The sequence below is a fragment of the Gopherus flavomarginatus genome, chromosome 5 (genome assembly GCF_025201925.1).
Source record: "Gopherus flavomarginatus isolate rGopFla2 chromosome 5, rGopFla2.mat.asm, whole genome shotgun sequence".
Taxonomy (NCBI): domain Eukaryota; kingdom Metazoa; phylum Chordata; order Testudines; family Testudinidae; genus Gopherus; species Gopherus flavomarginatus.
This window is the reverse complement of record NC_066621.1, coordinates 110,905,192-110,922,044: the sequence shown is the minus strand read 5'-3', so window position 1 is coordinate 110,922,044 and position 16,853 is coordinate 110,905,192. Positions and strand designations below refer to the sequence as shown.

At 43.6% G+C, this 16,853-nt stretch overlaps 1 protein-coding gene across 4 annotated transcripts in view; it reads right to left on the bottom strand.

Annotated features, from left to right (window-relative positions):
* The window catches only part of ARHGAP5 (Rho GTPase activating protein 5), an 85,027-nt gene that overhangs the window by 26,489 nt on the left and 41,685 nt on the right, over window positions 1–16,853 (bottom strand). For all 4 annotated transcript variants that reach the window (XM_050953851.1, XM_050953850.1, XM_050953853.1 and 1 more), the window contains one exon: window positions 370–447. In XM_050953851.1, the coding sequence (XP_050809808.1) occupies window positions 370–447 (78 nt within the window). The remainder of the gene's footprint in view (window positions 1–369; window positions 448–16,853) is intronic.

Genomic DNA, 16,853 nt, shown 5'->3' with positions numbered 1-16,853 from the left:
GATATCAATTTAAATTGGATTAGTTAAACTGCATTAAACCCATGTGGACAAACATTCAGAATTGAAGTGGGTTTAATTCACTTTATCTTAATTCACTTCCAGTCAGTGTTCCGCTTTAGGAGTAGTAAAAGGGATTTGTTAAAATACACTGTTAAAAGAAGAACTCAAGAACTAATGACATTCGTTGGAGCAATCTAAAAGGAATTAGAAAACAAAATACCTGAGCTCTTACAAATAATAATTAATTTATAACAACAGAATGCTGAAGAGTGACCAATACTGAACCCCAATTCCCTTCCAAAAATAGCTACTAAGAATAATTCTGGAGAAGAGACTTATTGCAGTATCAGGAAAATCAGTTACAATTACCTTGATCAAACTGCTTCTGAATGTTGTCTTGATCAGTTTTATTCCCACTAACACGGTAGAGGCCTTCAGTGCATAGCCCTGATTGGGGAAAGAAAAATTTTTAAACACAAAATTATATTTTACAGAGTAACAATGAGATGGACATACGGTACATAATTATTCATTCACACATGAAAGTAGCAATTAATGTGTTCTGCACATACATTCATTCATATTAATTTGCTGGGTATTATATTTATATAGGAATTACCATATTGTTTCAGTCTAGTCCAGTATCTTGTCTCTGACAATGGCCATAATTAAGGCTACGTTTTAGTCACAGGTATTGTTAGTAAAAGTCATGGACAGGTCATGGGCAGTAAACAAAAATTCACAGCCCGTGACCTGTCCATGACTTTTACTATGCACCCATAACTAAAACCTGCTCTGGAGGGGGGCACTGTGGGTGTTCAGGGGAGGGGTCTGACCCAGGAACTCTGCTGGTGCTGGGGTTCGGGGGAAGTTGAAGGGGCTGGCAGGCTCCCTACCCGGCTCCACTCAGCTCCCTGGAATCCCTTGGCTCATAGGCGGAGGCACAGCCAGGGGGGTCTGTGAGCACTGCCCCTGCCCCGAACACTCAAATGCCAGCTCTGCAGTTCGTATTGGCTGGGAACCGTAGACAATTGGAGCTGCAGGAGTGGTGCTGCGGATGGAGGCACAGTGCAGAGCCGCCTGGCTGTGTCTCTGCCTAACAGCCGAGGGATATGTTGCCGCTTCTGGGGAGCCACTCCTAAGTAAGCGCCACCTGCATTCCAACCCTGTCTCAACCCTGTGCCCCCTCCCACACCCAAACTCCTGCTGCTGTTGGGGGGAGCGCTCCAGAAGCAGCCGGTGCCGCTGGCCCAAGGGCTGCCTGAGCAGCTCTGGCAGCCCCTGGGCCAGCTGCACCAGCAGATGTCACAGAGGTCACAGAATCTGTGATCTCTGTGACAGACTCACAGCCTTAGCCATAATACGTGCCTGCATTAACCACATGTGGACTAATCTCCCTACCACCAAAGAGATAAGGATTAGACCTAATCATCAGATATTTGCTTAAATCGTGAAGTCCAAAGTTTAATATAATTTCTAAAAGCACTGTCATTAACAACAACAACTTTGGATATTGATATTTATGTAAATATATAATCCTTTTCTGAATCCTACTAAATTCTTTGGATCAACAACTTCCTGTGGCAATTAGTTCCACAGTTTAATCACATGCTGAGTGAAAAAAATACTGTATATATTCGTTCATAAGCCAAATTTTCTTTTAGTAAAAAAGGGAAGCACTAGAGAAGGGGGTCGGCTTAAGAACGGGTATAGAGAGGGAGAGGTGGGACACAGCCCCTCCCCCCAACAGAGGGAGCAAGGAGAGACAGCACAGCCAGCAGAAACAGAAAGGAAGAGGCGGGGCCAGAGTTTCTCCGCTTCTGGACACGCTGCTCTCCCCTTAGCCTCCAAAGCAGCTGCAGCTCCAGGGCTGGCAGACTGCAGCCGTGCCGCTCAGCCCTGTCCCTAAGAGCAGGTTGTGGCCATGCCGCCCAGCCCAGCCCACTGGAACATGCTGCGGCCGTGCCGCCCACTCTGGCCCGTTGGAGCAGGCTGCGGCCACACTGCCCAGCCTGCCGGAGCATCTGCAGCCACGTCAGAGACATCCTCCTCTGGCCCTCCCCAGATAAGGTAGGAAGGGATGGGATGGGATGGGGAAAGTGTGGGGGTCCCGGACTAGGGGTGGGGTCATGTGGGGGTGGTCACATGGGTTACTCCCGACTCCCAGCTTCTCCCCTCAAAAAAAATTTCCCCACCAGTTGCTGTCCCGGCCCGTTAGGGTAAACAGTTGGCACACCGGGACACTTTACTTACTTAGGCTTACCTCCGTGCCTGCAGACGATCGAGGTAAACAAATCATCTTGGCCCACCGGTGACTTATCCTGATGGCCCGGTAGCCAAAGTTTGCTGAACCCTGAACTATAGGGTCAGCTTATAAACAAACCGTCTTATGATCGAGTATATATTCCCTTTTACTGGTTTGGAATTTTCTACCTTTTAATTTCATTCTACCTTGTTCTTAGTTAAAAAAGAGAACAGATGCCTCTGAGATCTACCTTCTTTATATAATTTATTATTTTATACACTTTTATCCTGTCTCCTCTTATTCATCTCCTTTCTAAGGCAAATAATCCCAATCTTCTGAGAGTTTTCCAGGCCTTTGATCATTCTCATCTTCTCTGAACCTCTTTTAGACCCTTCTGAGTTGGGGTGACAAATATTACAAAAGTATTCCAGCCGAGGATGAAGCATTGATTGTATAAAAAGAATTCTGTTTTCAATATTATCCTCCATTCCTTGGGTAGCCTAATATCTTGGGGTTTTTTTTGGCACACTGCACATTTTCACTGAGCTGTCACCAGTGATACCAAAGTTGCTTTCTTGGGTTGATAAACTTAATTTAGAATCCTGTGAGATGTAAAAGTAATTTAATTTTTTTCCCTCTAATGTGCGTTACTTTGCATTTTTTGTGTGAAATTTTGTTTGCCATCATAATGCCTATTCACCTAGCTTTAGGTCTGTCTGTAGTTCCTTACAGTCTGCTCTGGTCCTGACTAATCTAAATAACTTCGTGTCATATGCAAGTTTTGCTACCTCACTACTCACTTCCCCCACCCTCTTTTCCAAACTATTAATAAATATATTAAACTAACATCAGGCCTTGTATGGAGAGACCTAGCTGTTAACCTTTTGTCATGTTGAAAACTGAACATTTAATCCTATTCTGCTTTGTCTCCTAGCCAATTTTTGACTCAAGACAGTACTTTGACTTTCACCCCGTGCCTACTTAGCTTCTTCTAGTAGCCTCTTGCGCAGGACTTTGTCAAAGACTTTTTGCAGTTCCACATATATTATGTCATCTTGTTCTCTTTCGTCCACTGCTTTACTGATGTATTCAAAGAGTGAGATATGATTTTCCTTTGCAGAATCTATACTGATTAGACCTTAGCAGATCTAGATCTTCCACACATTTTATTTTTAACTGTCAAATCACCAACTTGCCATGTAGAGATGTAAGGTTAACAGTTCTACAATTCCTCGGATCACTCCAATAGCCTTTTTATGGATGCAACATTTGCTACCTTCCAGTCCACTAGAATAGTAAATGTTTTGAATAAAAATGTATTGTTCGCAGCTCAGCTACTTCCTACTTGAGTGCTTTTAGAATTCCTGGATGTACCAACTGGGCTTGGAGCCTGATTATATTTTAAATTACGATTTTGCTCAAGCACCTCTAAGAGTATATAATCTTTATCATGAAAAAGCATGCTCGGGCTAGGAATCTTCCCAACATTGTGGGTACTGAATACCAATTAAAAAAAGTCACTTGGCTTCTCAGCAACATCCTCATCTTCCTTAATTACTCCCTTTAAATCAGTGGTGATCCAGTAGATGCACAGGTTTCCTACTTTTGATACATTTAAAAGAAACTCCTGCTTGTTTCTGCACCTTTAGCTATTTGCTCTTCAAACTCCACTTTAGCCTCTCTCATTTTCTTCATTCTTAATACCTGCTGTAATTTATGCTACTGTTTATTGGCTTCACTATGGTCAGATAAATACATTTTGAATAATTTCTGTTTGGCTCAAATAGCCTCTCGAACTTTGTCAGTTAGCCAGAATGGTTTCCTCCTTGCTTTCCTGGTTCCCTTTTTGTTCAGCAGTCTGCACATCTCCTTGACCATTACTGTTTTTCTTAGTAGCACCCAAGCCACATCCAAGGTTTTAACTTTTTACTTTTCAGTTTAGGGCCTGTTTGGCTGCCCATCTCATTTTATTGAAATCTTTTTCTATAGTGTAGCATCACTGTCACTTTTTGGTATGTTACCTGCTCTTCAGATACTGGACCTAATTAGATTACAGTCACTGTTATTTAGTGGCTCAGTTATGGTCACCTCTTGAATTAGCCTCTATGTTGCTTAAGAATAAGACACGAATAACCTCTGCTCCTGTGTGATCTACAACAACTTGTCTCAAGAAGCAATCACTTAAGCATTGAGAAATTGTTTCGCTGAAGACTGTTTCATTGTGCTATTTGACCAATATGTATGTTATCGTTAGATTTCGCTGCCTCATTGATCTTTCAACATTATGCATTGAATTTCCTTTTCTTCATCTGGAGACCGCTAGTACTGCCCAACTAATATATTTATAATTTTTTCAGGTTGAGATTTGTAGTCATACAAGATTCAACTGTGTGCCACTCAGAATTTTTATCTTGCTAGAGTGTCTGAAATCCCTTATATACAACCTTACTCTCCCAACCCTTCAGTCTAGTCTGTCTTTCCTGTGCAGGTATTATCATATCCCTTTGGCTTATATCATCCCACTACAGTTCTGTAATGCATGTTATATCAAGGTCCTCATCCACTGCAAGGCATTCCGGTTTGCTTATTTTAGCATTTAATCTTCTTGAATTTGTATACAGACATTTACAGTTTTTATTCCAGATTAAGTGCCTGTTTTTATTTAACACCTTAATCTAACACCTTGCTGAGTTGGCAGAATTTACCTATGTGTTCTTATTCTGTCTCTGCTCTAGTTCAGTTGTAATTTGCACCCTATCCTTTACTGGATACACAGATACCACTGTATTACCATCTTTATCAGATGACTAACTTGTGTGCTGCTCAGTTGCTGTCAGCTTTCCCCATTTATAAGTTTAAACACTCCTCCAACATACTATTTATTTTACGTACCAAATTCTCCTGTGCTCATTCCACCTTCTGAGTCTGAGGCTTCTCCTCATTGGAGACAGGCCTCTGTCAGCCTAGCTACATAGATAAAGCTACCCCAAACAAAGACCAAAGGCCTCAACTCCTCCCACCCACTTGATTATTGATGATTACTGTCCTGAAGCTGGCATTAAAAAACTTAGTACAATACCTAACTCAAGTAGTCTAGGGGGATGTCTACACTACAGATGCGAGAGTGGTACAGCTACAACACTGCTGCTGAAGCACCATAGACACTTCATACATTGAGGAAAAGAGTTTTTCCATCGGTGTAGTTAATCCACCTCTCAGAGTGTTATCTAGACTGACAGAAGAATTCTTCTGACAACCTAGCTGTGTATACACTAAAAATCAGGAGTCCCCAACATGTGGTGCCTGCTGTGGCATCTATGTGTGCCCGCCTACTGGCTGCTGGAAAAGCAACCACCGAAATGCTGCTGAGCAGCGGCAACGTCAACAAGCGCTGCCACCAAAATACCACTGATTTTCAGCAGCATTTTAGCGGTGACACCTCTTGATGATGCTACTTCTCATCGGCGACACTTGTTGGCATTGCTGCTTCTCGGCAGCTGCTTGTCCAGGGGCCACACTCCTAGGCAGCTAGTTGTCAAGCGTCTGCCACCACTGCACTAAATCCATCTCAATACAGCATTCAGGGAGCAAAACTTTTTCACAAGCCTGAGCTACATAAGCATATACCAGGACTAGTGATGGTTATACAGTTAGAAGAGTTGCTGTATGTGAGATCCTCCTTAAAAAAATACAAAGTCAGTGAGATATTTATAGACCAGTTATGTAAAACTGAATCTTCTTAATATGATGAACATAGTTCTAGTTAGTTACTACTGATATTTCTAAATCTATTCTCTCTTCCACACCAAAATTAGATATTTTCTGTAGACTGAAATCTTACACTGAACAGTGTAACTTGGCCTTTATTATAACCTAGTGGGAATCAGAGGCAGTGAGGAGCAGCCTATGAAGTAAAGAGCCTGAAGGCTTGGGGCAGGGAGTGGGGTGTGAGGAGTGGAAGAAGCAGGGGAGCCTAAGGCAGCCTACCCTCTTCTTCCTCCCATACATCCCTTATTTCCCTTCCCTACTCCAGCCTGGCCCCTAGCACTTCCCTCTTTTTCATTCCACTCCTATCACTCAGTCTACACCTGTTTCTGGCTCCCTCAACTCTGCAACTCCTAGCCTACCCTTCTCCTATAATCTGTTCTCCCCTACTTCTATTATATTCCCCCTCCAAGCATGCACCCCATCTGATTCCATCCTTCTCAGTCTGCACCTACACCAATTTCTTGTCTCCCATCTCCGATCCTCAGGCCTCTGCATCTGAGTCATCTTGTTCCTCCTCCTCCACATTGCCTGAACACCAGCAGGGGGAGTGCTGAGAACACAGGAGAGTCTCCTCCTGTTCTCAGTTCTTGTCACTGGCACCACATCAATATCCAGCTTTGGACAAATCTGAGTAGATTTTCACAGAGACAGCACGAAGCACATCTGATGTCAAGGTTCATAGGTTCTGACTTTCTAAAGTGCCGGGGGGAGTGGGTGCTCGAACCCTGGCTCTGCCTCAGGCCCCGCTGCCACTTCACCCCTTCCCCCAAGCCCCACCCCTTCCCCTGACCCAGTGTCCTCACTCCTCCCGCCTTCCTACCAGCCCCCTGCACACCATGAAACAGCTGACTGTGGTGGGCAGAAGGTACAGGGAGGGAGGCACTTATCCGCAGCGCGAATGGGAAACATTGGGGGTTATGGGGAGAGCTGACAGGACTGCCTGTGGGTGCTCAGCACCCACCATTTTTTCCCCGTGGGTGCACCCACAGAGCCCTGGAGCACCCACAGAGTTAACGCCTATGTCAGGGCTAGTCCCACCAAATTTCAAGTTCCTACTTCAAAACATGGAGGATGCGATTTTCAAAAGCACCTAAGTGAGTCAGAAGCACATTTGACTTTTGGTTTTGAAAATTTCACAAAGACATTGAAGCTTTTCATTAAGAATTTAACATTGGCAAAACAACCTATTTTTCCCTAAACTTCTTCCAAGAAATGGCTGTACAGTTTTTGTAGACACTTTAAAAACAAAAATTTGGCTCAAAGCAGCCACCTGGGATGGAAAATTTCAGAACAAACAATTAAAGTTTGGCAAAGTAAATAAAAACAAGACCTGACAAAGAAAATTGTTAGGCATCTTGAAGTGAAAAGGGGAGCGATTAGGATGAGGAGTCTGGGGACTGAAACTTGGATGAGAAAACTGGAGGAAGCCACTTGGACAAGGTGGGAAAGTGGGGCGGCAGAGACAGGATCCGTAATGAAGAGGCCGGCCAAGGACTGAAGATGGAGAATGGGATTGATTATGCAAGGAGATGGACTGGGATACAAAGCAGGGTTGGGAGAGAGAGAACTGGCACAGCAGGTTGCAAGAGACATGAACAGAGAAGCCTGTGCCCAGTACAGTACACGGTTCCAGGATATGGAATGGGACCCAGCATTCTTGAGTCACCCTCTTTGTCTACTGTCAGCAAATATTTGCACTTTGCCAGTGTTTTTTGCATGTTTTCTTCCCTTCTAGTGGATGGCCCACATGGAGGAGGCTCAACTAAACAGTACTATCAGTTATACAGTTAGCTCAAGTGACTGTGCTGTGGACATGAAAGTTCCAGCCCTGCTGATGACTCAGGTAATGGTCAATATGAGTCTCACATGATGAAATCTGTTTTTCTGATTTGTTTTAAAAAAGTTAAGAAATTACACACAAAAAGCTATGTTAAAAGTACGTTAATGATTGCAAAGTCAAGCTTTCAAGTGTTAGGAAAAGAATTAGATTAATTTGGCATTCAAGTGTGTCTGCATGATACAATCCTTAATTATGTGATCAGTTTTTCCAATATTTTCCAGACTATTTTAGTACTATACAAACATATAACAAAAAGGTATCCTCTGCTCCAAAGAGTTCATTATGCAAGTACCGGTAATTACTTGTAATCTAAGTTTGTTCTGTAATTGCATACTACAGGTTTTCTCGGGTCTTCCCCTGAAGCATCAGATATGTTGTCAGACTATACTGAACTAAATGAACCACTGGTCTGATCCTGTGTGGCAATTCCTATGTAAATTAAATAATTTGTGGGGAAAGAATCTAACCCATTTTATTTTTAAAGGGGAAAAAGAATAAAGCAAATCACTTATTCAAGATATGTTAAAGTTTCACATGAAATTAACCTATATAAATGATATTCTTAATCTAAGCTTTGGAATTTGTAGAAGGGGTGGGATTTACAAACTACTAAAATGAGGTACCATTCTCAAGCTCAAAAAACCCAGAACCAGACAACTTCAACATTAAAGTGATCTAAATGCAGTAATGAAACAAATGTATAGTGAACATTAAGAACTTTCAGTAGGCAGTAGTGTGATCATTTAAAGTTGAAATTTTTCAAAAGTAAAAAACAGGGAGCGCTTCATCTGATGTTGAATTAACAGTTCTACATCTGCGAATACTAAAACTTTTTACATTAACCAATCTCTAACAAGCCCTCTGGCCCTACAGCAAGCATGGCTATTCACAGTCGTGTATCCTACAGTGCGTTCACCCTGCTGACAATAGAATAAGATTTCTACCAATATGACATGACAAACAGCAACTCACTTTCCCTGCAGATGTCCTAGAGGAGGTGCCTATGCATTTATTTTATTAAAGAACGAGTAACTCAGATGTGAAGATTATTTAATCTGACTTTACCCAACTGTATCAGGTGTTTGGCTGCTTCTGCGGGGGAAGGGGGATACTATATCAGTAACTACAGTGAAAACAAACATTGATTCCTATATTTAGATTTATGCTCACATGGTTTATATCTCCTTTACATAATTTCCATTGTGTTGGCTTTCATGAGATATCTTAATTAGTAGACAGCTGAAATGTACAACATTATTGTATATTTCAAAACGTGACTTTCAAGATCTTGTATGATACATAAAAACTAATTTCTTTCTTACTTGTATTCTGTGATGCCCCACAACAGTACAAACTAGTGATATGTTTCTGTCCTCTGTAATGCATGTGATGTCCAGTCAGGATACATGATTTTTCATGCTGGCCTCTGCCCCCTTCTGTATTTGTGCAGGCAGACTTCTCACTTTATTATTTCCAAACTTACATAACACAAGTTAATCTGTGATGTCTTTCCTAACTTGTCACTCAGCCCAGGACCCAAGTCCGATGAGGTGGGCATTTATAAATACATGGTCACTCCATGACAAACAATTAACAGGTAAGAAATCTCTATCACATGACGTTACTAGCAATACCCCTAAGCTATAGAGGGAAAGCTAAAGGACAGGCTGAGGTAAAGTGACAACGTCAAAAGGGGACAAAGGAGTGAAAAATTGGTCCCCTCCTCTGTGAACGGTAGCTTAGGTCCAACAAGAGACTACAGCTCAAAGCACTTACTGTCTTTGCCATAGCTGTAAAGGATCAAATGGAGGCAGAAGAATTGGAGAAGGTGCATGGAGTATCAAACAGCAGTCTGATACAATTCGTTTACTGAGGTTTCTCCCTCTTCCTCCCAGGAGGGGGAACTATCCCAGCAGAGTGAGCCTGGAATTAGGGCTCTAATCCACCGAGTACTAATTTAGAGGCTTTGTTTCCCCTTCTTAAAATCCTCATATAAGAAAGGAATTGGAATTGCCTAAATTCCCTTGATGAAATCAAGATAAATCTTACAGACCCCATTACACATATAAGGAATGTCACCAAATTTCTGTGTGCGCTTTGGAAGATAGCAGAGAAAGAAGTCTGCTTAAAGAAAAAATTGACACTATTTTGGGGGAAATGAGAGACAGGAGTAACCATTTTTCTCCATCAAAAACTTCATAGGCTAAATAGCAATCAAGGACAGCAAGTTCACCCATCTGCAGACAAAGAGGCTAGCCACCTAAATTAAACTATCCAAGACAAAAAAGAGAGAGGCACTCCAAGTATTCAGGGGTATCTTAAAATAGGAGTTTTCACACTAATTTGAGATTTTAGAGGATCTGAAAACTTAAATGGGACGGGAATATCTTAGGTAAAATAAGTCACTGAGAAATCTACACATGGCCAGATGAGATCCATTATAAATCCTATCTACCTGACCCTGGAAGAAACAAAGGGCAGAGACCTGGACCTGGAAGAAGCTAACTGCCAGACTGTTACCAACACGAGCCTAAATGAAACCTAAAATTACCAGCAGTACGGTTTTCTGTTGGAGAATTTGAGAAATTTGCATTAAGTGCCTGGCTCAAATCCTGTAGCAGGCAAACAAGGGCTGTTCTTCCAGTGGGACTGAAGAAGAATGATTAGGACTTTGCCATACTTGATTTATTTAGAAGGCTTTGTTTACAAGGTGGGCCATTAGCCTTTAAGTTGCAGGACTGTGATGCAGAACAGATTTATCAAGCAAGGTTGGGTCTTCTGGGAAATGGAAGATTGAGACCTTGAGACAACTAGAACACATCTGCAAATTACATTCTTGGCTAATCCAGAGCCCCTAGATCAGTGAGCCTATGCTGTTACTTGCCTTTTTGAGAAACTTCCAAATTAGACGTGGGAGTAAAGTAAAAAATTCTCATATGTGCATGTGTACACAAAAGCAGAAAATATACTTGGCCCACATCTCGGGTTCTGCATACTGGCTATAGCACTGAGGTATCCAGTTGAAGATCAACTCAATGAACTCTCAACATTGGCTATTAACACTTCCTTGCACAACAACCATTACCTTCCTTGGATGGATCTATATTCTGTTCAAGAGGGCAGAAAATATGGAGCACTTTTAAAGAGACTCCAAGTGCTTCTCTGCCCATTAACAGAAGAGAGAGGACTTTCAGCAGATCTCTACTCCTGGCTTCCCCAGTCTCCTCAATGGTTTGGTATGCTCTCCTTGACATCATAAGCCTCAACACAACTATTTCAAATTTGATGACAATATATATCTCCAGATCAGTGGCACCACTATGGGCACCCGCATGGCCCACAATATGCCAATATTTTTATGGCTGACCTGGAACAATGCTTCCTCAGCTCTCGTCCACTCACGCCCCTTCTCTACCTACGCTACATTGATGACATCTTCATCATCTGGACCCATGGGAAGGAGACTCTGGAAAAATTCCACCACGATTTCAACAGCTTCCACCCCACCATCAACCTCAGCCTGGACCAATCTATACGGGAGGTCCACTTCCTAGACACCACGGTGCAAGTAAGTGATGGTCACATTAACACCACCCTATACCGAAAACCTACCGACCGCTATGCCTACTTTCATGCCTCCAGCTTCCATCCCGAGCACATCACACGATCCATTGTCTACAGCCAAGCACTGAGGCACAACCGCATCTGCTCTAACCCCTCAGACAGAGACCAACATCTACAAAATCTCCACCAGGCATTCTCAAAACTACAATACCCACACGAGGAAATAAGGAAACAGATCAACAGAGCCAGACATGTACCCAGAAGCCTCCTACTGCAAGACAAACCCAAGAAAGAAACCAACAGGACTCCACTGACCATCACATACAGTCCCCAGCTAAAACCTCTCCAACGCATCATCAGGGATCTACAACTCATCCTGGACAATGATCCCACACTTTCACAGGCCTTGGGTGGCAGGCCAGTCCTCGCCCACAGGCAACCTGAAGCATATTCTCACCAGTAACTGCACATCGCACCATAGTAACTCTAGCTCAGGAACCAATCCATGCAACAAACCTTGATGCCAACTCTGCCCACATATCTACACCAGTGACACCATCACAGGACCTAATCAGATCAGCCACACTATCACCGGTTCATTCACCTGCACCTCCACCAATGTAATATACGCCATCATATGCCAGCAATGCCCCTCTGCTATGTACATCAGCCAAACTGGACAGTCGCTACGGAAAAGGATAAATGGACACAAATCAGATATTAGGAATGGCAATATACAAAAACCTGTAGGAGAACACTTCAGCCTCCCTGGCCACACTATAGCAGACCTTAAGGTGGCCATCCTGCAGCAAAAAAACTTCAGGACCAGACTTCAAAGAGAAACTGCTGAGCTTCAGTTCATCTGCAAATTTGACATCATCAGCTCAGGATTAAACAAAGACTGTGAATGGCTTGTCAACTACAAAACCAGTTTCTCCTCCCTTGGTTTTCACACCTCAACTGCTAGAACAGGGCCTCATCCTCCCTGATTGAACTAACCTCATTATCTCTAGCTTGCCTGCATATATATACCTGCCCCTGGACATTTCCACTACACGCATCTGACGAAGTGGGTATTCACCCACGAAAGCTCATGCTCCAAAACGTCTGTTAGTCTATAAGGTGCCACAGGATTCTTTGCTGATCATAAGCCTGGGCTCTCTTTATAACCTTGACCTACATGTCTAGGAATAGCGCCAATCCTCCTCCTCTACAGCTCCCTTTTCCCCTGCACAAAGCCTTGGATACCAAGGGAGCAAAGGAATAATAAAGGCTGCCTTCTATTGGGTTTTTCCAATTTTGGAAAAAGCTGCATTTTTGCGTCAGATTTCTGAGGAATGAGCCCTGTATGGCTGGATCTTGGGCTGGTACGGTCAGTACTTAACAAGAGACTGGCAGATAGAGAGATCTGGGTCAGCCCCTCCTAGAATAAAGGGGAAAAATGTCTCCATGACCTTAGATTCCAAGATGGAGAAAACATGTATAAAGCAGGGAAGTTTTTCTCCTGCCAAGTCTCTTGGAGAGCTGAGTACTGGACTTCACAAAATAATTTTGAGAAATTAGAATATCTGAGCGTTGAAAATAGAAACTTCCCCTGTGCCAAACTTCTGGGGCTCTGTTTGCTAAGATGAAAGACTCCTCAAAAAACAATAACCTCAAGATAATTATAGACCTGAGCCTTGATGTTGAGACTCTTCAGAGCTAGCAAACACCTAGTTAGATTTCTGCAATGTAGTTTGTGAAGCCAGGAACAGAGTACTCTGTCTAAATGGACCTCCATTAGCCTTCAGATGGCAGCTGTAGATGTACAAGGGACACACCCAGCTGTGGCAACAGGCTTACGCCCTAGGATGAATCTCTGTCTGATCAGCCCTTCATTCATGGAATCATTGCCTCCAGTCAAGGACTAGAAATCCTGAAGTAAGGGGCCACTGTTGACTCCAAATTGGAGTGAGGCAGCCAGAGATCCTGAAACACTGAAACTGAGTTTGTAAACCTTGTGCTGATTCATAGGAAAAGAAAAGTTCTTGTCCAGAGTGGAGTAACCCATCTCTAACATTTTGATAGAGGGCTACACAGCGAGGACTTTTTCGTGAGTTAGCCCTTGAAGGAATACTGAAAAGCTCAACCTCATTCTTGGTGATCTTTCGCTCAACAGCAAAGACAGAAAGTTAATGCCAAATGAGACATTAGAGAGGCCCACATCTCTGGTAAAATTATCTGGGAATTTCCCAGTGAAAAGACTGGTTTTGAGAGAGGGAGACAAAACTGGATCTTTGGAGTAAGAGCCTACTTTCACTTCAACCTTATGCTTCATACCCAGAGAACTGGAGAGCCATACACAGGACCATTCCACCTCTCAGGGCAGACAAGTCCAAGGCCTGAGGAGGGAAGTCAGAAAGGAAGATGAGAGGGAGTCATTTAAGAAGCTTGTTACCTGAGGAGGAAGACCTAACCCCCACAGACTAAAAAGGAGGGAAGCAGAGTATGGTTGGTTTACCTAGGCAATGGTCCTGGGATGCAACATCAGGCAGAGGGAGGGGAAACAATGGGTAGGGAACTCCACTGGGCAGGAACAGGGAAAAGGATCTCTGAGGGTAGGTCCTCTTCTCTGAAAATAGTTCTCCTTTTCTTCCAGTCAAGGGTGAGGAGGAGGCAGGAAATATTACGGGAGAACCCAAATTTGATCCTGCTCCATGTCACACCAGTGGCAGCCTGCAAAGGCCTGAGAGATCTGTAACAGTAAGGAATGCATTAAACGGATGAAATTTTGAACAACAAAAGAGGGAAGTGCTTGTACTTCCTACTTGGAATCCCCTCCTTTCCTGTTTTTTCCATCTTCAAGACTGAGGTGGGTCTAAACAACCCTCAGCCTGTGGGAGAGCCTGTCAATTAATTTCTCAAAGAAAAAAAAAAAAGTAAGTGCAGTTAGGGGAAAAAATATTATCTCTCTGTTTCTACAACAGCATAGGAGATTTCTGCAATTGCAGCTGTCAAGATGGACAATTATACTAACAGTTTTCGACAAGCTATATTACCTAAAGCAGCAGTTCTCAACCTATTTACCATTGTGGGCCACATATGCAGCTCTCCTTACATTATGTAGGTCGCATCCAGGGGTGAAAGTAAGTTAGGCCACTTAGCGGAGGGCGGAGGAAGACTCTGGCCCCCAGAAGGGGCAGGGCTCTGGGTGGAAGGGGTAGCTGGGGTGGGGGTGGGGTGTAAGCATCCCCCAGCCTGCCGTTTCAGGCCACCTGGCTCACGCCAGCCGGGGCTCCGTTGTTGGTTTAAGGGCCCAGGGCTCCGGACACCGCTGCTGAGCTAGCAGCAGCATCTGGAGCCCTGGGCCCTTTTAAATCATCGGCCCTTTTCCCCCTCCCCCCCGGGGGCGCACAATGGGACAGGGACATTAAAGCGCAGCAGGGTCCTTTGCCGTGGCAGCTCTTTAATGTTGCTGTACTCCCCGCTGACCGAGGGGGGAGGGGAGAGCGTGGTGCAGGAACGTTAAAGTGCTGCCACAGCAAAGGACCATCTTTAAAAGCACTGCCATGGCACTTTAAGGTTGCTGCCCATTCCCCCTTCCGTATCTGCAGCCCTGCCAGTACGGACCCTACCGTCAGGGCTGCCGACAGGGGAGGCAAAAGGGGCAGGGACATTAAAGCACTGCTGCAGCAGCATTTTAATGTGGGCTGGGTGTGGGCCAGTGTGGGTTCTTACTGGCACAGAGTACCGTCCCGTACCGGCTCACTTTCACCCTTGGCCACATCCACACACTATATATACTACCTATAAAGCCCTGAGGATATCACATGAGCTCACCTGTGTACTGATTGGGTGGGTTGAGAACCACTGATTTAGAGTCACCCTATTTCTATGAGAAATAGAACAAGGTAGGTATAGCAAGTGAGAAAATGAAGATATGAAAAATTATGCTCAAGTGAGAGTTTCACCACTTGGAACCCTAGCTGTTAGATATATTGCACATTGTAGGTGGGGCTGGTAGCACTGCATAGTATTAAACTTACCTGATACTTCTCATTATACACCCCTATATTCAGCTGCTTATAACTTGACCAAACTTTAAACATTTGGGCTGAAATTTTCCATGCCAGGTATCTGCTCTAGGCAGAGTTTTTTTTGGAAAATTTCAGTCAAAGCAGTTCAGCTGTTTCCAAGAGAGAGGCTAGGGAAAACACATTTTGCCTATGTTAACTCTTGGCAACCTTTACTTTGAACAATTCTAGCATCCTCAGGCTTTGGAGCAGGGACTTCAAATTTGGCAGGAAAGCATCCTTTGTATCACAGATATGTCTTTTGCCAGCCTTGTGAAAAGCCACTTAAACTGGGCTAAGTTATAAACCTTGGGGGCGGGGCGGAGAAATGCAGTTTGCATGTGCTCAGTAGATACTTATTAGGATTAACAGCTAAAATCTCTCAAGATTCTGTCCACACTGGATATGCTCCAGCTCACAGCTCAGCAGGGCTTTCCTGAAATTGCTGCTCTGGGCTGCTGTAGGCTCCGTTAGGTCCAGGCTCCAGAAAGCAGTGAGCCTGTGGGCTTGTCGACACTGAAAATGCTGTAGTGCACAGCTGCACTACTGCAGCTGTGCCTCTATAATGTTTCACTGATGACACTACATATACCAAAGTGGGCTTCTCCCATCAGCACAGGTAATCCATCTCCCTAAACGGCAGTAGCTAGGTTGATGGGAGAATTCTCTGGTCAACCTAGCACAGTCTACACCAGGAGTTAGGTCGGTTTAACTGCATCATTTGGGGTGTAGATTTCACATCCGGTGCAACATAGTCATACCGACCTAATTTCTTAGTGTTGTCCAGGCATATCTTTCTGTGCTCTCAAAGTGTTGACATCAGGATATTAGAGAAACGAGGTGGGCAAGGTGATCTCTTTTACTGGACCAACTTCTGTTGCTAAGAGAAGACCTCTGTGTAGCTCAAACACTTATCTCTCTCACCAACTTCAATTTGTCCAATAAAAGATATTATCTCACCCACCTTGTGTCTCTAATATTGCATACACTGTTTAAGTGTGCATCCCTCTGAAACTCCTTACTCTGATTTTTAGAAAAAACAGCAGGTGGGGGGAAAAAAAATGTAATGTACATGCATTGAACACAAGTTTCAAGTAATGCCCCATCAGTGAAGTCAGTATCTTTAGTTTGGGGCATTACAGTTCATTTTCATGGTATAGACTGTGATGTCACAAACACGATAATTTTCCATTACTAAATGAGTCAACAGGAGTAGAGAGAAACAATGTGGGTGAGGTCCTCTCTTTTATTGGACCAGCTTATGTTGATGGAGAGGACAGGTTTTCAAGCTTCAAAGAACTTTAGTTGGTGTTGGGGCATTTGATGTGCTGGATGAGGTACACCACATGTTGTGGTAAGTATGTGTGGGACCCATACATTTTGA